Here is a 21396-nt window from a genome sequence, read left to right on the forward strand (position 1 = left end):
CAATGGTGGTGAAAAAGAAATAAATCAATCTTTTTCAGCTGAATGATTTTATAATTTAAAAGGCAAAGCAATATTATTGATCGTCGTTTAAGCAAATAAAAGAAAGACAGGAAGAATCAGTACTTAAAAAAGTTCAAAATAATCTTTGAATTTAATTAATAATGGTAAATAATGAACCATAATTATCCTCATGATAATGATTCTTTTAATTTTGGCTGAGTGTTTGTGTTTCACATTTTGTGGCACAGATAGAAATGATGCACAACAGAATGGACATCTCATTTTTCAAATTCCTGCACAGTCAGAAAGTCATATTTTGGCAAGTGGAAGTGTTGTTCGACTGTTCTGCGAAATACACAATTCTTCAGTCGAATTGAAGGAAATAATGTTGGAAAAGTCCGATGATGGAATGGCATTTGATATTGGAGCAAAATCATTCCTGGGCCTTGATGACTGCTTGTTGATGAGAAAAAGAGGTTTGAATGGGCAATTTGTCTTCAACGAGGGAACATGCGAAATGACAAATACATCAATGAATAACAAAAATGATAATAATTGTGGGGTTATGACAAGTCTTGTGAAGATGGAAGGAGAAGATTCATCGCTGCTTGTGAGAAACAGTGAGTGGAAGAACATTGTGTTTTGTGGGAGTGGAAGCATTTTGAGAAATGGAGAAGGGTCATTTGAAGGAATCAAAAACAGTGCTTTTTCAAACATCACAATGAAATTCATGGAAACAGATGAAATGCCAATTGAGAAAGTGCCAATGATGAAAACGAGTTCAATGGAGGATTGTCGAGTTGAAAGATCGATGGATGTGCTGGAGGGAGGGATTGTGAGTGGAACAGAAGGATCCATTGTATTTTCCTGCAACAATTGCACATTCCTCCACAACGAAAGGGTGGATTGGAAAAAAAGAAATAATGAGCATTTGGACACAACCCAATCTCAGCATTTCACGAATGCTGAATGGAATGAATGCTCTGCTCCATGTGGCGGAGCACTGTATGTGCATGATAATTCAAGTGCAACGCTGACTGTTGAGAATTCCTCATTTGTGAAATGCAACTCAGAAACCGGCTGTGGAGGAGGAATATTTGCTTCGAAAATAGCAGAGTGTTCATTCAAAAACTGTTTTTTCCAAGAATGTTGCAGTGACAAACTTGATGGAGGGAGCGCAGATATTGAGGGAATAACAGTTCAAGTATTTTTTGAAAATTGCTTTTTCAAAGATGGATGGGCTTATGACGATTCAGGAGGACTAGCTATTTTTTCTGTTCAAACAATAAAAACAAAAGAGTGTATTCTCTATTGTTTTTTCGAAAATTGCAGTGGGAATGGAGAATCAGATACAGATGGAGGAGCTCTCATTCATTGGTATGCAGTTGACAAAATGGATTTGAGAAACTGCAATTTTCAAGAATGTCATTCTGATTTTAGAGGAGGAGCAGTAAGCATAAAGACTGATGGCTTCAATGGCAATCTTTTGTGGTTTTGTTTTTTTCACAAAAATACAGCACCATACGGAAATGATATTTGTATTTATGATAATTCTACAGATTCTCAAGTTGCTTTTTGTTATTCAACCAGAAAAGAAGGTGTTAGATACTACGCAGACGGAATAGACAAAAGTGATTGGCTTCCAAATACTGGTGGGAAATGCAGATTTGTTGCTTCAACTCAAAATCAGACAAATGCGAAAGACACATTCAGCTGTGGATTGAATGAAAGTTGTGCATGTCTCACAATCAGCCATTGCCTTTCCCAAATGATTGTGGGGTTTGTGGAGGAAATGAAGGTGTTGAGTGGAACAGTTGTGGAAGGAAAAGGAGTTGATGTTGGAGAGAAAACAATCTCTGTGAATGGAGTTTCTCCAGCTGGCTCAGCCATTGAAACACAATTTGAGGGAAATGGACTGAGTCTGTTTTGTGTTGGAACAGGGGAGTTGAATGTGAATGATCTGTCAGTGGTTCACAATTCGTCAATTGAAAATAATCGAAGAAGCAGATTGTTTGAGGTTAAAGGGTCTGGAGGGATCAATTTGGAGAGAATGAACATATCGATGGATGCAGATCATTCAGAAGAGAGGAGCATTCAGAACTCACTTGTGGTGATGGAAGGGGGAAGTTTGAAGATGAAAGATGTGAGATGGTCACAAACATTCAGCACCACAAGTGCGATGTCTCTGCCTCAGGAGGCAACGGTTTCGTTGACTCTGGATAACTGCACATTCAGCAACATTGTGAGGACAGCAGCAGGATCATCGCTGATGAGTGTGGGTGAAGGGTCACATTCAATAACTCTTGAGGGATGCACACTTGATGACTGTGGGAGTGAAGCCTCTGAGTTTGGAGGGGGTGTGATGGTTGAAATGGGGAATGTTGGTTCATTGAACGTGAATGGAGGTGTTGTGAGAAACTGTTATGCCTCAACCACACAAGGGAGAGGAGGAGGGATTGGGCTGAAAGTGAAAGACACATGCGCAGAGTTTCTTATTTCATCAGGATTTGAAGGGAACAGAGCCAAATGGGGAAGTGACATTTTTGTTGACTCGATCAACTTGGAGTCAACAGCAAAAAGTGAAAGGATAAAATGCCTGACAGCTTCATTTGATACGAAGAGCAAGATACAAGGATATGAAAATGGGGATGAGTCGTTCCCAATTCCGATGTGCGTTTATCTGATTCCTATGCCAGATGAGATCTTTGTGAGCAATGTTGATGCATATGATCATTCACATTGTGGGCATGCTGAGTTTCCCTGTCTTTCACTGAGTCATTCATTGACAAGGCAAGAAGAGGAAAAGAGGATTGTTGTCGATGGGATGATTGAAATGAAAAATGAGCTGATATTCGACTCCTTCAAACACGTAATCAGGGGGAAAGATGAAAACAGTGGATGGGAGGTGAGCAATGATCCGAATGGAAGTGAAGGAAGCATGATAATTGCCGGTGCAAATACTGTTTTGAAATCACTTGTTTTCTCTGTTCCATCTGCTCTTCCAAATCACGAATCGTTCTTCAGTTCCGCCTCACAATCATTTTCGCTTGAAGATTGCTCGCTGACTTTTCAAGACTCCAAATCAGCGTTGTCTTATGTGTTTTTGTCAACATCAGCAGGGAAGGTTTCTGTTTCATCTTTTGTTGTATCATCCTTGGTGATTGGGAATCGTCCATTGATTTCTCTTGATGGAAGCAATGCTGCTGGCACATTCACTTCAATGAGTGTTGAGGATATGAGCTCGACAGTTAATGGTGTTTTGTTTGGAGTGGAGAATGGAGCATCTTTTTCGATTAAAGATTCAACACTTTCAGCGAAAGCATCTTCGCAAACAGATTTGCCATCAGGATTAATAAGAGTAATTTCCACAAATTCAGCTAAGTTGCTGAAGCTCACAAACAACACGATGAGTGGATTCAAAGGAGATGGAGGAAACGGAGGGGCAATTGAATGCACACTCGGGAGAGGTTGCTCTCTTGAAATTGTTGGAGGAACGATGTCTGGGTGTGAGAGCAATGGAGGAAATGGAGGAGGGCTGTGGGTTGAGATGAAAGAAGGATCATCATTCACTGTGGGTAATATGACAGACACTGACTCAGAAAGGACAATATTTTCAAATGATGAAAGTGGTTTATTCAAACTTGCAAGTTGCAAGGCAATGCAAACAGTTGATGGAGAGAACGGATATGGAGGAGGGATTTATCTTCATTTGGATGATGATGCAAGTTCATTCATTTTAAAGAAAGTGTCATTTGCTGGGTGTGATGCAAGAGAAGGGAAAGAAATCTTCATTAACTCTTATGATCTATCAAGTGTGATTGACAGAACATCAATTGGATTTGACGTTGATTTGAATGATATGAAAGGGATGAATGGATTTGAGAGATCAACATTGAATGAAACATTTTTCATTCCGCTGGTGGTGTATCTGTGGGATAACTTTTCAGGATCTGCCTTTGTTGGAGGAGGATCATTGAGTCATGATTTTTCGATGTGTGGACATGAGTCATTTCCGTGCTCCACAATCGCCAAGGCAGCATCAGTCCACTTTGAAGGGAAGAAAAAAGACATAACCATTCTTGAATCATTTGCCTTTGAGGATGAATTGAGCCTGAATACAGATGAATGGAGCTTTAAGGGGAAACAAAATGAGATGAAATGTGGTGTTGCTGATCAGAAAGAAGGAACACAAAGTGGATTAATTGAGAACTCTGTTTCTGTTTCAATGACTGGGATTGTATTTTCTTTGATTCATTCGCTTTCATTTCATGGAAGTGTATTTGAGTGTCATTCAGGGAAACTCACACTGAACAAATGTGGGATGGAAGGAGGCACTGATTCTATTTCGACAGTGTTTGTGAAGGCTATTGGAGGAGCTGTGGAAGTGATTGAGTTTTCAACAAAAAATATGAAAAAAGGAGATTCATCGTTTTTCATTGTTGAAGGTAATTCTGGAAGCATTCCTTCGATGAATATGACGAAAAGCGGTTTCAGAGAAATCACATTTGATGATGGATGTGTTGTTGAGTGCCACAACGGAAATATTGAAGAAATGACTGGATGCACATTTTCATCAATTACTCGTTCGAAGGGAAGTGGAGGATGCATAAGCGTATCTTACAGGGATAACAATGGAGATTACAAAGCAGAAATAAATGACTGCACATTTGAAGGGTGTGCTGTTGAAGGAGAAGGAAATGAGATCGGAGGAGGTGCATTCTGTTATGAGGCATCCACAAATACGAACCTGCTGATGAGCAAGTGCAAGTTTTATTGTTGCACAGCTCCATATGAAGGGGAAGAAGTTGGATATGGAGGAGGAATAATGTTGAACTTGTTGAGTGAAATGGGTGAGGCAACATTTGTGATATCTTCTCCAACTTTTTCGGTAGACAAACCAAACAATGCAAAATATGGAAAAGATTTGTTTGTTTCATCTCCATCGCTTATCAGCAGCATCAAGAACGAAACGCTGCCATTTGTGAAAGATAGACTGGAGATGCTGACCGAAGACTCGATGAGAGGGTATGATGGAGGAAACAGAGAGTGCGCAATCCCACTGATCTATTTCTGGAAAGAGGTTGGATCAAGTGTTCATGTGGCGCGAGAAGGAAACAATGTGGTTGTGTGTGGATTGAGCGAGTATCCATGTGGATCTGTTGATTATGGGATGAGGAGAGGGAGGAGTTTGGGGATTGAGTCAATTGCCATTCAAGGGACTTGTGATGTGAGGAGTGAAATGAGTGTGAGTGGGATGAGGCTGGAAGGAACAAATGTCGAAACCGACAAAATCGTGTTTGTGAAAGCAATTGAAGGGGATGGAGATGCTGTTGTTGAATGCAAAGGGGTTGTTCAATTCAAAGAAGCGGGGATCCTGACCCCAACTGCCTTCGATAATGAGGCAAATATCCTCATCCAGACAGACTCAGATGCAATCAAAACAAGTGTTATTGGATGCTCAATTCACATGAGTGGCAATGCTGAAGGTGAATTAGCATTTGTATTGATAAGTGCCTCAAAAGGAATTGTGGAGATCGAAAAGACAAACATAGCAGGATTCTCAACGATGCATGAGATAATGAGCATATCAGCTGATTGTGTGACAACCATGAACAATGTGACATTTGAAGATATTTCATTGAGTGGGAAAAGTGCAATTGCGATGAGTGAAAGTGTGATTTCTGGAAGGGAGAATGATAATACAGAAGAAGCGTGGAACATTCTGTTTGAGCAATGTTCATTCTTAAATATGAAGCATAGTGCGTCAAGCAACCCTTCATTGCTTTTCTGTGATGTGCCGAATGAAATGAGATTGAAAATGGATAACTCAACAATTGATAAATGTGGATCGACAAGCTCTCATGAAGGGGGAGGCATGCTTTTCCTTCTCAACGAGAAAGGGAGATTGGAATTGAATCACACAAATGTGACTGACTGCTTCTGTTCGAACAACGGGAGAGGCGGAGGGATATTTTTGAAATCACGAAGTGCCACACAGAAGGCATTGCAATTTGTTCTGTCGAACATCACATTCAAGGAGAATGTTGCACTGAAGGGGAGAGATGTGTTTGTGAAGTGCACAGACCTTGATTTGCAGATAAGTGAATCACAGTTCCTGATAAACTTTGGGGAGCCGTTTGTGAGGGAGATGGCGATATGGGGGTGCACATCAGATGATTATGGGGATGAAGAGGATCTGTTGGGGAGGGTGTATGTGTTCAGGAGCGAATTCATATTTGTGTCATCGATTGTGGGGAACAACAGCAACAGCAAGAACTGTGGGGAAATGAAGAGTGCATGCTCGTCGCTGAATGTTGGGGTGAGCCACATCATTCCTTCAGATTATTCACAGCTGTTCATTTGGAATGAGACAACACTGACTGATTGGTGCTCAGCTCAAAAAGTGACAATCAAGTCGATGGAAGCAAGCAGGAGTGCTGAAATAAAAGTGAATGAGATGAACTTAGCTGGTGAAGGAGCTGTGACGACATCAGAGTCTGTTCGAATTGAGAAAATTTCATTTGTTTTTGGTGGAATGCAGAATGTTGTCTGCTCGTGCTTAATACAACAATTGAATGGATCTCTCATTCTCGAATCTGCTTCATTCTTGTCAGAGAGCAGAATAACAGAGAATTCACAAACACCTTTTGACTTTTCTCTTCTGGTTGTTGAAGATGGAATATTTGAGGCTTATCGATGTGGTGTTGGGCTTTTGGAATCCTCGAAGCCATTCTTCCAGATATTGAATTCTGAAAGAGCAACATTTGAAGATCTGACAGTGTGCAATGTCCAATGCACAAGCTCAGCGATTGGTTGCGGAAAAAGCGAGAAATTAAGTCTATTGAGGTTTGAGGCAACAAACATAACTTTGCAAAATGAAAGTCTGATCTCATTTGAAAATGGTTATACTTCTCTGTTTATTTCATTGGTGTTATCATCGTTTGCAAATATCAGCCGATCATCTTCTGGGTCTTGCATTGTTTGCATAACTCAACCAATAACTGGCTTTGAGGCACGCAACTGCTCTTTTCATGAGTGCATATCAGATTCATCGAAAGGGAGCCAAGTGGCCATTGCTTTCACTGAGAATGTGTTAATGGATTCGTGTAAATTTGAGGGAAACCTGATTGACAATACCGAAGAAATAAATGATATTGCTGATGAAATATGCCAGTGGAATAGTTCGGTTGTTGATTTCTCAAGCAGTTCTGTGATGATGAAAGATACAACAATCTGCAACTCCTCAAAGGGAGGGATAACAGTGAGTGGAGGATCCACGATGATCGAGAAAGGAGAGTTTTTGAATAACAATCCATCAATTGAAAGGTATCCATCAATGAGAAGAAACGTCATCTGCTCCAATTCTGCTTCACTGAACATGATGAGTCTGAAAGGTGGAGATGGAGTGAAGGATGACTCATCAATGTGGATATTGAATGAGGGTTGTCTGTTTGAAGGGATTGTTTCTGAGAGGGTGTCTCCATTTTTCTTTCCAGTGCTGGAGAGTGTTGAAGCAAAGGAGAAAGGAGAAGAAATGAAGGTTGTGTTCAAAGGGAAGCTGTTGCTGCCTTGCAACTTGTCATTCATGGTTGTGAAGCAGATTGGAGAAGAAAAGCAGATCGAAAAGCATGAGTTTGATGAGAGTGGATTTGTGTCGGAAACAGAAGTTGAAGGGAGACTGCCAAATGAAACGATAACAGAGGCAGGAGAAGGGGTGGAAGTGAGAGTGAGCATTCTGTTTGGAGATAACAAAAACCCATCATCCACTGATTCTTTCATTGTGAAGAACAGAAGTGAGCCGAAGGTTAATGGAGATGAAAGGATTGTCGAGGGAGGGAAAGAAGGGAAATCATATTGGTTGTTGATTGTTTGCATTGTGATTGTTGTTATTCTATTTGTAGTCATTGTTGTTCTGGCTGTTCGGTGGAGGAAGCAAAAGAGTAGAACAGAAGAATTGGAAGAGATTGTGAATGATAACATCAGAAAGGATCCGAAGCTGATTGAGATGGTTACGATGGAGATGTCACCTGAGGAGCAGTGGAGGAGAGCAGAGAGGGAAGCAGAGAAGAAGAATGAAGAGAGAATAAAGAAGAGAGTGTATGAAAAAAGTTTGGGACACTCGGAGTCATCGGAGCATTTGTTGAGTGAGAGTGGCTCCACTGAATACATATTGGGAAAAGATTCAGACAAGATCCCTGATTGGGCATTGGAAAAGGAGGAGGAAGAAGGAATTAGAAAACAGACTCCATCACCATCTATTTCTTCAACATGTTCAACTGACTCAGATTCAACATTTGTTCGAGGGGAGGATCTGTGTCCAACCACATCATCGATGTCGAATCTGGTGGATGCAATGGCCTGCTCCTCGCCTCATGAGAAGCTGATTGTGGATTTGAGGGATTCGCTGTTCATGCTTTTGCATGGAAAGAACAAGACAAAGGAAATGCCGATTGGCACATTGAAAGAAAGAGAGCAAACAGCTGCACAGATCCTGTTCTGGGTGGCTAACCTTGCACTGCACTCATTCGATGAAATGGAAAACCCACTCCAATCTCTTTCCAATCTGAGCCCTCACATTGTTCTCTTCTCAGAACACATGGTCATCTGCATTGTGATGCATTCAGACTTATTGTCAGATGATGATTCAGATTCGTCATCCATCTCATCGTCGACTGTTGTGACTTCTGCCAGTGGTGATGATGATGATGAGGACTCTCTGCCATCATCAGCCTTTGAGGATGAAGACAGTTTCAAAAAGAATGTCTGAGATGGAAGGCGCCAGAGCTGCAGATGAACAAGAAGATGGGAGCAACAAAGGAGTCAGTGTCATTCTCGATCGGGATGATGCTGTGGGAGTGCCTGACCCTTCAAATCCCGTTTGGAGAATACGAGGCAGAGGTTGCAGGGCAGAAGATTGTGAATGGGGAAAGACCGATCTTGGACAATGTTAGACAAACGCGATTGTTTGAGATACTCAGGGATTGTCTATCAAATCACGTGAGCAGCAGACCTTCATTGCAAGGCATAAAGCGAGTATTCATCCAGCTATTTCCTGAATCAGGGCAAATGATTACGATGTCAGATGCTGTGGATTATGAAACAGAATCAGAGGAGCATGAAGGCGGGAATAGCGGAGATGGAGAAACAAGTATTGTGAGTTATTGAAAGGAATGAAAAAAGGCAGTGAAGAATGAAAAATAAAAATAAAAATGAAAATGAAAGATAAGAAACGATGCATGCAATTATGAGGAATGATTGATGGATAGAATCGGATTTGGAATCGGATTTAGAAGCGATTTTCTGATGAAAGATTTTGAGAATGTGTCATTTTGAATGTTGCATCTCTGCTTGGTTGAGCAAGCATGTGCTTTGAAGAGAAAAAGATTGCGATTTAACGATCAACCTGAATCTTTTTAGCTATTCAAAGCAATTGCAACATGAAAAAAAGAAAAAGAACAATTTTTTTCTTTCAGTATTTCTTTCGTTATTTCTTTGAGCAGTTGGAGTTGTTTTGATCACGCCTAGGGAAAAAAGTTAAGGATTATCAGAACAAGAATATTTACGTGATGAAAAGTGATTATTTCCACTGAAAGCAAACAGTTACACAACACCATTACAATGGGAGATAATCACAGAGAATTGGATTTCCATTTTTCAAAATATGTTAAAACGACAGCACTCAAAGTTGGAGCACAGCCAAGGTGGATGGTCATTTATCCAATTGTCTGGACAATTGGCAGCATAGGGCCACATAATTCTATCTGCATTAACACAAGTTTTGACACATCTATTAACTCTTCCGGATGAAAGGACAGCATTCCATTCTTCTCAAGGAATGAGAGAAATACAACATTGGAAGGCAAAGATTTGTTAGTGCAGTTGAAATTGTTGATGACCACATTGATTTTTTCACGATTTTTTGTGATACAGGTGATTGTGATTGGGGAGGGCTTTTTAATGGGGTACTTTCCTTTATTGGCACTTTTTATTAGTTTTGATGTGCCAATCAAACGAGAATGCCAAATAAATTTCAACGCCCCAACTGACCTTTTAAATCTAAATTTGCACTATTATTTGCAAGGTTGTTTTTGTTTTTGTTTTTGTTTATTATCCATTTCGAAATTGAGGTGTTTTTTTTGTTAATTTCAAAGTCATTTTAAACCTCCAACAAAGATTTTCTCAAAAATCTGAAACAGAGATTTGAAAAATATTGACTTTTGTCTATTTATCTTTGAAAAATATTCAAAAGATTTCAAAGCACTTTTCTTTTTTTGATTATTTTTTCATTTCATAATATTTTAACAAACAAACAGAAATCTGATTTATTTTATGGTTTTTAAATAATGGCAAAAATAAAGGAAACAAAATGAGTGAAATGTTCGAAATAAAGTCTTTGTGTGAAATTAGTTGTCCATTGCTGAATTATGATAATTTGATACAATTAATAAGTTTTTCACTTGATTTGATATATGATCATTTGATAAAGTGTTTCACAATTTTTTTGTCGAGAACAATCAGGAACTTCAACACCTCCTCATTTTGGGAATTAAGAAATTGGGCTTTTCTTTTTGTTCATTAAGCACTGACTCCAATCATTGTATTTAATATTGCGACTGCTTCTTCTTGATTTATTTCCACAAAAATCTCCACGTGATCATGGTTATCTTCGACTGGTTCTTCAACCTTGTTAGTGAATATTGTCTCTCCTTCAGAGGCCTTGTGTAAATTCGAAGATATAGTTTGTGCTGGCCGATCAAATTCATTTGTGTCCTGTAAGCGAAACTGACTTTGGGGCTTCCTATTGTCAAACGTTGACAACAAAGTGTCTGCCATTCTTGAGGCTAAATTTGCTTCGAAGAATGAACGAGCTGGAGTGTGTGAAGTTGGGGAAATTCGTGCGTGCCTTGCAGCCATTGCTTCTGTTACTCTCTTGGTCAACAGTGCGGAAATTGCTGCATGTTTGAGAGTGAAATGTCGATATTCATTGGAAATCCCAATCAGAGTCATTCCTAGGCGGGCTTTCTTTCGAATTCCTTCTGTCTTAAGCAAGGTGTGATGCACCATGTTGAGGAAAAATATGTCTCTATTTTCGTAAGTTGTCCTAACTCTGCACCAAAGTAATTTAACGGCTCTTCCTAGGTAAACCTTTTCGTCCACGCTATCCAAAATTGGAATTGTTTTATATGAGTGTGTTAGTGATGTTTTCAAATATGTGAATAGATGGATGGAGTCCTCTTGAAGAACTGACTGGTTCATTGATATTTTTTACAACTCGCGGAAGCGGCATGTTGTGAAAATGATTAGCAGAATAATGCATTTGACGGTCAAATCAAAAAACGATAATTCCTCATTTGCAGGCATTCAACTGTGATAGTCAAATACAATTGAAGGAAACCACATAGTTGTAGAAGGGTTCCTTGGGGTGTGCGATTGATGAAACGAGCGGAATAATGTCTCTTTCGAAGGGACTTGTCCAAGGTTTTCTTTCTTTATGTTTTTGGTCAATTGCAAGACAGCGGATCTTGTGGAACAGAGCATGTGAATGGCAAACCTTTGTCTCTCAACTTTACGAAAATGTTAGCACAAATCTGTTTCCAATCGCTGAATTCCTTCGAAAAGTCTCCAAATCCCTCTTCCTCCAACGCCTGTGAAAAATGCGCAAACCAGAACGTTTATGAAGACCAAGTTGTCGAAGCAACACTGTTACGAGACTCGAAGATAATGAGATCAGAAACATTGAGCCTTTTCAGTTCTCTCATCCACTATTCCTCCCCGACATCCATAACCAATTTTGTCTCCTTGCAATGGAACCTCCTAAAAGGAGAGATGCTCTTGTTCTCTTTAAGCTTTATCCTGTTTGAAGAACGATTTGTGAATTCTTCCAATATATGAAGCGTGCTATCATTCTTTTCAACAAAGTTGTCCAGATTTGATCTCTCCAGGCAGGAATTAGAACAACTGCCCTTGCTCTCTCTCTCCAAGCCTTTCTCAAACTTTGAAATATAAGTGGAACGTGGGGATGAACTAAAGTCACTTCGTATTTCCATCAAACCGCCAATACGTCCTTTGAAAAGGGACTTCCTGGTCCAAACCATATTTTTGCTTTGTTGTTCACTAGACTTGTAAATGCATCCTGCTCTATTTTGGCATTCGACTGCTTCTGAATTACCTCCATTCTCTTCAGTGTAATCTGGTAATCTTTTGATCTTTCTAGCCTTTATAAGGAATCACACTGCTTTTTTCCGCATTGATAAAAAGTCCAAGCTATGCACATCATTTTTTCACTTTGCTCATCACTTCTGCAAGACAAATAGGATCTTGATGTTTAAGGATAACATCGTCCAAGAACGCCATGCAATTTACATCCCATTGATTTCTGACACCTTGCAATTCCTTTCTCATCAGTCGTGTGAAGATTCGTGAAGCAATATTGTTTCCTAAGGGAATTCCCGAAAAGCGAATGTTTCATCATGGAAGGAGAAGGCAAGGAAAGGAACAAAAGAATCGAGAACAGTGACGAGGAAGAATGTTTGAGATAAATCCAAGGTGGTGGCGAAATCGTTGTGCTCTAATAATCTTTGGACTGTTCAGTGGTCTTCCATTTTGAAATGGATGTTCTTCACAGCGGAATTTAACGGATGGTAATCTGGTATTTGTCGGTTGTTTCCATCTTTCTTTGATTAGAAAAATATATTGCTCAGGCAAATAACCTTCTTCCTGTCTATTTTTGATATGACACCTGTTTCTAAACCTTCTCTTATCCAAGCGGAACAGGCTTACTCCTCCTTCTGTCCTCCGAAAAAGCCCTTGTTCATTTGCTCTTCTCTCATCAGTCTGTCCTTTACCTGTTTTCACTTCCAGACCGGGCATATTCCTTCCGATATTACATTTGTGACCCCGATCTTCCTCCACTCCGCGGAGAACAATCGAGTTCTTCCACCCACTATTGCTTCTTTCCACAAGCTTTCCTGTGAAAGGTTCCTTTTCGACGCCCACTGCTGCGGGCCTTCACGCGAAAAAATCTTGTTCTCGTTATTCTTCTTTTTTGTTGTGGTTTCGGAGTTGAGCGTTTAACTTCTGGAATAAGTTTGATGATTTCGAGTTTGTCACTAGTAATAAGAGGATCTTCTGAACCGTCCTTCAGAACGCAGGCAGCCCTGAAACCATATTCAGCCTGAATGCGTGAATGTCTTGCCTCTTGTAACACAGCAACGATCAGTAGCACAGCATCAGCAAGTCTCTCTCATTGCGAAGCTCCATCTTCCTGTTATAAGATCAGCGCCTTTAAAGCAGTGAACAAACATTGCTCCACTCTTTTACAGCTTGAGTCCAAGGCATCTTTTATTCAATTTGAAGATCTTGCATGGGCATGCTTTTGCGATGGAGTGAATGGGACAAATGACAAAGATTCATAAGCATTCCTGGTTTTCTGAACGTCTGCGCGATCAAGCTGAAAAAATATTGACAGGAACAGACACAGCTTCCACGAAGAGTTCCGTTGATAAAGTTGCAAGTTTGTTGGTTGACCGGATAACCTGTTGCACGATGTGACTTTGGCTAGATTGAGTTTGTTAGATGTGAGATGAAGAGCTACTTGTGGAGTTGGATTGAGATTGATCTAAACCACCCGTCGGTCCGCCCGCAGAGGATATACTGCTTGGTTCAGACACATGTCCAAAATTAGTAGCTTCTAATTCCATTGATCTGTTGAACTATTGAGCCCTTAATATAGATCTCACTCCCGAAATAAGGAGGTGTTGAAGTTCCTGATTGTTCTCGACAAAAAAATTGTGAAACACTTTATCAAATGATCATATATCAAATCAAGTGAAAAACTTATTAATTGTATCAAATTATCATAATTCAGCAATGGACAACTAATTTCACACAAAGACTTTATTTCGAACATTTCACTCATTTTGTTTCCTTTATTTTTGCCATTATTTAAAAACCATAAAATAAATCAGATTTCTGTTTGTTTGTTAAAATATTATGAAATGAAAAAATAATCAAAAAAAGAAAAGTGCTTTGAAATCTTTTGAATATTTTTCAAAGATAAATAGACAAAAGTCAATATTTTTCAAATCTCTGTTTCAGATTTTTGAGAAAATCTTTGTTGGAGGTTTAAAATGACTTTGAAATTAACAAAAAAAACACCTCAATTTCGAAATGGATAATAAACAAAAACAAAAACAAAAACAACCTTGCAAATAATAGTGCAAATTTAGATTTAAAAGGTCAGTTGGGGCGTTGAAATTTATTTGGCATTCTCGTTTGATTGGCACATCAAAACTAATAAAAAGTGCCAATAAAGGAAAGTACCCCATTAAAAAGCCCTCCCCAATCACAATCACCTGTATCACAAAAAATCGTGAAAAAATCAATGTGGTCATCAACAATTTCAACTGCACTAACAAATCTTTGCCTTCCAATGTTGTATTTCTCTCATTCCTTGAGAAGAATGGAATGCTGTCCTTTCATCCGGAAGAGTTAATAGATGTGTCAAAACTTGTGTTAATGCAGATAGAATTATGTGGCCCTATGCTGCCAATTGTCCAGACAATTGGATAAATGACCATCCACCTTGGCTGTGCTCCAACTTTGAGTGCTGTCGTTTTAACATATTTTGAAAAATGGAAATCCAATTCTCTGTGATTATCTCCCATTGTAATGGTGTTGTGTAACTGTTTGCTTTCAGTGGAAATAATCACTTTTCATCACGTAAATATTCTTGTTCTGATAATCCTTAACTTTTTTCCCTAGGCGTGATCAAAACAACTCCAACTGCTCAAAGAAATAACGAAAGAAATACTGAAAGAAAAAAATTGTTCTTTTTCTTTTTTTCATGTTGCAATTGCTTTGAATAGCTAAAAAGATTCAGGTTGATCGTTAAATCGCAATCTTTTTCTCTTCAAAGCACATGCTTGCTCAACCAAGCAGAGATGCAACATTCAAAATGACACATTCTCAAAATCTTTCATCAGAAAATCGCTTCTAAATCCGATTCCAAATCCGATTCTATCCATCAATCATTCCTCATAATTGCATGCATCGTTTCTTATCTTTCATTTTCATTTTTATTTTTATTTTTCATTCTTCACTGCCTTTTTTCATTCCTTTCAATAACTCACAATACTTGTTTCTCCATCTCCGCTATTCCCGCCTTCATGCTCCTCTGATTCTGTTTCATAATCCACAGCATCTGACATCGTAATCATTTGCCCTGATTCAGGAAATAGCTGGATGAATACTCGCTTTATGCCTTGCAATGAAGGTCTGCTGCTCACGTGATTTGATAGACAATCCCTGAGTATCTCAAACAATCGCGTTTGTCTAACATTGTCCAAGATCGGTCTTTCCCCATTCACAATCTTCTGCCCTGCAACCTCTGCCTCGTATTCTCCAAACGGGATTTGAAGGGTCAGGCACTCCCACAGCATCATCCCGATCGAGAATGACACTGACTCCTTTGTTGCTCCCATCTTCTTGTTCATCTGCAGCTCTGGCGCCTTCCATCTCAGACATTCTTTTTTGAAACTGTCTTCATCCTCAAAGGCTGATGATGGCAGAGAGTCCTCATCATCATCATCACCACTGGCAGAAGTCACAACAGTCGACGATGAGATGGATGACGAATCTGAATCATCATCTGACAATAAGTCTGAATGCATCACAATGCAGATGACCATGTGTTCTGAGAAGAGAACAATGTGAGGGCTCAGATTGGAAAGAGATTGGAGTGGGTTTTCCATTTCATCGAATGAGTGCAGTGCAAGGTTAGCCACCCAGAACAGGATCTGTGCAGCTGTTTGCTCTCTTTCTTTCAATGTGCCAATCGGCATTTCCTTTGTCTTGTTCTTTCCATGCAAAAGCATGAACAGCGAATCCCTCAAATCCACAATCAGCTTCTCATGAGGCGAGGAGCAGGCCATTGCATCCACCAGATTCGACATCGATGATGTGGTTGGACACAGATCCTCCCCTCGAACAAATGTTGAATCTGAGTCAGTTGAACATGTTGAAGAAATAGATGGTGATGGAGTCTGTTTTCTAATTCCTTCTTCCTCCTCCTTTTCCAATGCCCAATCAGGGATCTTGTCTGAATCTTTTCCCAATATGTATTCAGTGGAGCCACTCTCACTCAACAAATGCTCCGATGACTCCGAGTGTCCCAAACTTTTTTCATACACTCTCTTCTTTATTCTCTCTTCATTCTTCTTCTCTGCTTCCCTCTCTGCTCTCCTCCACTGCTCCTCAGGTGACATCTCCATCGTAACCATCTCAATCAGCTTCGGATCCTTTCTGATGTTATCATTCACAATCTCTTCCAATTCTTCTGTTCTACTCTTTTGCTTCCTCCACCGAACAGCCAGAACAACAATGACTACAAATAGAATAACAACAATCACAATGCAAACAATCAACAACCAATATGATTTCCCTTCTTTCCCTCCCTCGACAATCCTTTCATCTCCATTAACCTTCGGCTCACTTCTGTTCTTCACAATGAAAGAATCAGTGGATGATGGGTTTTTGTTATCTCCAAACAGAATGCTCACTCTCACCTCTGCCTCATCTCCTGCCTCGCTTATCATCTCCCTTGCCAATCTCCCTCCAACTTCTGTTTCCGACACAAATCCACTCTCATCAAACTCATATTTCTCTATCTGCTTTTCATCGCCCATCTGCTTCACAACCATGAATGACAAGTTGCACGGGAGAAGCAGCTTCCCTTTGAACACAACCTTCATTTCTTCTCCTTTCTCCTTTGCTTCAACACTCTCCAGCACTGGAAAGAAAAATGGAGACACCCTCTCAGAAACAATCCCTTCAAACAGACAACCCTCATTCAATATCCACATTGATGAGTCATCCTTCACTCCATCTCCACCTTTCAGACTCATCATGTTCAGTGAAGCAGAATTGGAGCAGATGACGTTTCTTCTCATTGATGGATACCTTTCAATTGATGGATTGTTATTCAAAAACTCTCCTTTCTCGATCATCGTGGATCCTCCACTCACTGTTATCCCTCCCTTTGAGGAGTTGCAGATTGTTGTATCTTTCATCATCACAGAACTGCTTGAGAAATCAACAACCGAACTATTCCACTGGCATATTTCATCAGCAATATCATTTATTTCTTCGGTATTGTCAATCAGGTTTCCCTCAAATTTACACGAATCCATTAACACATTCTCAGTGAAAGCAATGGCCACTTGGCTCCCTTTCGATGAATCTGATATGCACTCATGAAAAGAGCAGTTGCGTGCCTCAAAGCCAGTTATTGGTTGAGTTATGCAAACAATGCAAGACCCAGAAGATGATCGGCTGATATTTGCAAACGATGATAACACCAATGAAATAAACAGAGAAGTATAACCATTTTCAAATGAGATCAGACTTTCATTTTGCAAAGTTATGTTTGTTGCCTCAAACCTCAATAGACTTAATTTCTCGCTTTTTCCGCAACCAATCGCTGAGCTTGTGCATTGGACATTGCACACTGTCAGATCTTCAAATGTTGCTCTTTCAGAATTCAATATCTGGAAGAATGGCTTCGAGGATTCCAAAAGCCCAACACCACATCGATAAGCCTCAAATATTCCATCTTCAACAACCAGAAGAGAAAAGTCAAAAGGTGTTTGTGAATTCTCTGTTATTCTGCTCTCTGACAAGAATGAAGCAGATTCGAGAATGAGAGATCCATTCAATTGTTGTATTAAGCACGAGCAGACAACATTCTGCATTCCACCAAAAACAAATGAAATTTTCTCAATTCGAACAGACTCTGATGTCGTCACAGCTCCTTCACCAGCTAAGTTCATCTCATTCACTTTTATTTCAGCACTCCTGCTTGCTTCCATCGACTTGATTGTCACTTTTTGAGCTGAGCACCAATCAGTCAGTGTTGTCTCATTCCAAATGAACAGCTGTGAATAATCTGAAGGAATGATGTGGCTCACCCCAACATTCAGCGACGAGCATGCACTCTTCATTTCCCCACAGTTCTTGCTGTTGCTGTTGTTCCCCACAATCGATGACACAAATATGAATTCGCTCCTGAACACATACACCCTCCCCAACAGATCCTCTTCATCCCCATAATCATCTGATGTGCACCCCCATATCGCCATCTCCCTCACAAACGGCTCCCCAAAGTTTATCAGGAACTGTGATTCACTTATCTGCAAATCAAGGTCTGTGCACTTCACAAACACATCTCTCCCCTTCAGTGCAACATTCTCCTTGAATGTGATGTTCGACAGAACAAATTGCAATGCCTTCTGTGTGGCACTTCGTGATTTCAAAAATATCCCTCCGCCTCTCCCGTTGTTCGAACAGAAGCAGTCAGTCACATTTGTGTGATTCAATTCCAATCTCCCTTTCTCGTTGAGAAGGAAAAGCATGCCTCCCCCTTCATGAGAGCTTGTCGATCCACATTTATCAATTGTTGAGTTATCCATTTTCAATCTCATTTCATTCGGCACATCACAGAAAAGCAATGAAGGGTTGCTTGACGCACTATGCTTCATATTTAAGAATGAACATTGCTCAAACAGAATGTTCCACGCTTCTTCTGTATTATCATTCTCCCTTCCAGAAATCACACTTTCACTCATCGCAATTGCACTTTTCCCACTCAATGAAATATCTTCAAATGTCACATTGTTCATGGTTGTCACACAATCAGCTGATATGCTCATTATCTCATGCATCGTTGAGAATCCTGCTATGTTTGTCTTTTCGATCTCCACAATTCCTTTTGAGGCACTTATCAATACAAATGCTAATTCACCTTCAGCATTGCCACTCATGTGAATTGAGCATCCAATAACACTTGTTTTGATTGCATCTGAGTCTGTCTGGATGAGGATATTTGCCTCATTATCGAAGGCAGTTGGGGTCAGGATCCCCGCTTCTTTGAATTGAACAACCCCTTTGCATTCAACAACAGCATCTCCATCCCCTTCAATTGCTTTCACAAACACGATTTTGTCGGTTTCGACATTTGTTCCTTCCAGCCTCATCCCACTCACACTCATTTCACTCCTCACATCACAAGTCCCTTGAATGGCAATTGACTCAATCCCCAAACTCCTCCCTCTCCTCATCCCATAATCAACAGATCCACATGGATACTCGCTCAATCCACACACAACCACATTGTTTCCTTCTCGCGCCACATGAACACTTGATCCAACCTCTTTCCAGAAATAGATCAGTGGGATTGCGCACTCTCTGTTTCCTCCATCATACCCTCTCATCGAGTCTTCGGTCAGCATCTCCAGTCTATCTTTCACAAATGGCAGCGTTTCGTTCTTGATGCTGCTGATAAGCGATGGAGATGAAACAAACAAATCTTTTCCATATTTTGCATTGTTTGGTTTGTCTACCGAAAAAGTTGGAGAAGATATCACAAATGTTGCCTCACCCATTTCACTCAACAAGTTCAACATTATTCCTCCTCCATATCCAACTTCTTCCCCTTCATATGGAGCTGTGCAACAATAAAACTTGCACTTGCTCATCAGCAGGTTCGTATTTGTGGATGCCTCATAACAGAATGCACCTCCTCCGATCTCATTTCCTTCTCCTTCAACAGCACACCCTTCAAATGTGCAGTCATTTATTTCTGCTTTGTAATCTCCATTGTTATCCCTGTAAGATACGCTTATGCATCCTCCACTTCCCTTCGAACGAGTAATTGATGAAAATGTGCATCCAGTCATTTCTTCAATATTTCCGTTGTGGCACTCAACAACACATCCATCATCAAATGTGATTTCTCTGAAACCGCTTTTCGTCATATTCATCGAAGGAATGCTTCCAGAATTACCTTCAACAATGAAAAACGATGAATCTCCTTTTTTCATATTTTTTGTTGAAAACTCAATCACTTCCACAGCTCCTCCAATAGCCTTCACAAACACTGTCGAAATAGAATCAGTGCCTCCTTCCATCCCACATTTGTTCAGTGTGAGTTTCCCTGAATGACACTCAAATACACTTCCATGAAATGAAAGCGAATGAATCAAAGAAAATACAATCCCAGTCATTGAAACAGAAACAGAGTTCTCAATTAATCCACTTTGTGTTCCTTCTTTCTGATCAGCAACACCACATTTCATCTCATTTTGTTTCCCCTTAAAGCTCCATTCATCTGTATTCAGGCTCAATTCATCCTCAAAGGCAAATGATTCAAGAATGGTTATGTCTTTTTTCTTCCCTTCAAAGTGGACTGATGCTGCCTTGGCGATTGTGGAGCACGGAAATGACTCATGTCCACACATCGAAAAATCATGACTCAATGATCCTCCTCCAACAAAGGCAGATCCTGAAAAGTTATCCCACAGATACACCACCAGCGGAATGAAAAATGTTTCATTCAATGTTGATCTCTCAAATCCATTCATCCCTTTCATATCATTCAAATCAACGTCAAATCCAATTGATGTTCTGTCAATCACACTTGATAGATCATAAGAGTTAATGAAGATTTCTTTCCCTTCTCTTGCATCACACCCAGCAAATGACACTTTCTTTAAAATGAATGAACTTGCATCATCATCCAAATGAAGATAAATCCCTCCTCCATATCCGTTCTCTCCATCAACTGTTTGCATTGCCTTGCAACTTGCAAGTTTGAATAAACCACTTTCATCATTTGAAAATATTGTCCTTTCTGAGTCAGTGTCTGTCATATTACCCACAGTGAATGATGATCCTTCTTTCATCTCAACCCACAGCCCTCCTCCATTTCCTCCATTGCTCTCACACCCAGACATCGTTCCTCCAACAATTTCAAGAGAGCAACCTCTCCCGAGTGTGCATTCAATTGCCCCTCCGTTTCCTCCATCTCCTTTGAATCCACTCATCGTGTTGTTTGTGAGCTTCAGCAACTTAGCTGAATTTGTGGAAATTACTCTTATTAATCCTGATGGCAAATCTGTTTGCGAAGATGCTTTCGCTGAAAGTGTTGAATCTTTAATCGAAAAAGATGCTCCATTCTCCACTCCAAACAAAACACCATTAACTGTCGAGCTCATATCCTCAACACTCATTGAAGTGAATGTGCCAGCAGCATTGCTTCCATCAAGAGAAATCAATGGACGATTCCCAATCACCAAGGATGATACAACAAAAGATGAAACAGAAACCTTCCCTGCTGATGTTGACAAAAACACATAAGACAACGCTGATTTGGAGTCTTGAAAAGTCAGCGAGCAATCTTCAAGCGAAAATGATTGTGAGGCGGAACTGAAGAACGATTCGTGATTTGGAAGAGCAGATGGAACAGAGAAAACAAGTGATTTCAAAACAGTATTTGCACCGGCAATTATCATGCTTCCTTCACTTCCATTCGGATCATTGCTCACCTCCCATCCACTGTTT

The 21396-nt window shown here is 40.1% G+C and overlaps 3 protein-coding genes across 3 annotated transcripts; 2 read left to right on the forward strand and 1 right to left on the reverse strand.

The window, feature by feature from the left end:
* Positions 1–178: 178 nt before the first annotated feature.
* MONOS_15982 (uncharacterized protein) lies at positions 179–8767 on the forward strand (the record flags this gene model as incomplete). Its single annotated transcript, XM_067868886.1, has 1 exon — positions 179–8767. Exon 1 carries the CDS (start codon positions 191–193, stop codon positions 8765–8767), a length of 8577 nt encoding a protein of 2858 aa, XP_067729887.1. The 5' UTR covers positions 179–190.
* Positions 8768–8841: 74 nt separating this feature from the next.
* MONOS_17390 (uncharacterized protein) lies at positions 8842–9165 on the forward strand (the record flags this gene model as incomplete). The annotated part of the gene is made up of 1 exon (XM_067870306.1): positions 8842–9165. The coding sequence occupies one exon, from the start codon at positions 8842–8844 to the stop codon at positions 9163–9165; it is 324 nt and encodes a 107-aa protein (XP_067729888.1).
* Positions 9166–10575: 1410 nt separating this feature from the next.
* Positions 10576–11256, reverse strand: MONOS_16601 (uncharacterized protein; the record flags this gene model as incomplete). Its single annotated transcript, XM_067869497.1, has 1 exon — positions 10576–11256. The coding sequence occupies one exon, from the start codon at positions 11254–11256 to the stop codon at positions 10576–10578; it is 681 nt and encodes a 226-aa protein (XP_067729889.1).
* Between the last annotated feature and the right edge of the window lie 10140 nt (positions 11257–21396).

This window comes from Monocercomonoides exilis (assembly GCF_001643675.1).
Source record: "Monocercomonoides exilis strain PA203 chromosome Unknown scaffold15-1837935, whole genome shotgun sequence".
In the NCBI taxonomy this organism is placed as follows: Eukaryota; Preaxostyla; order Oxymonadida; family Polymastigidae; genus Monocercomonoides; species Monocercomonoides exilis.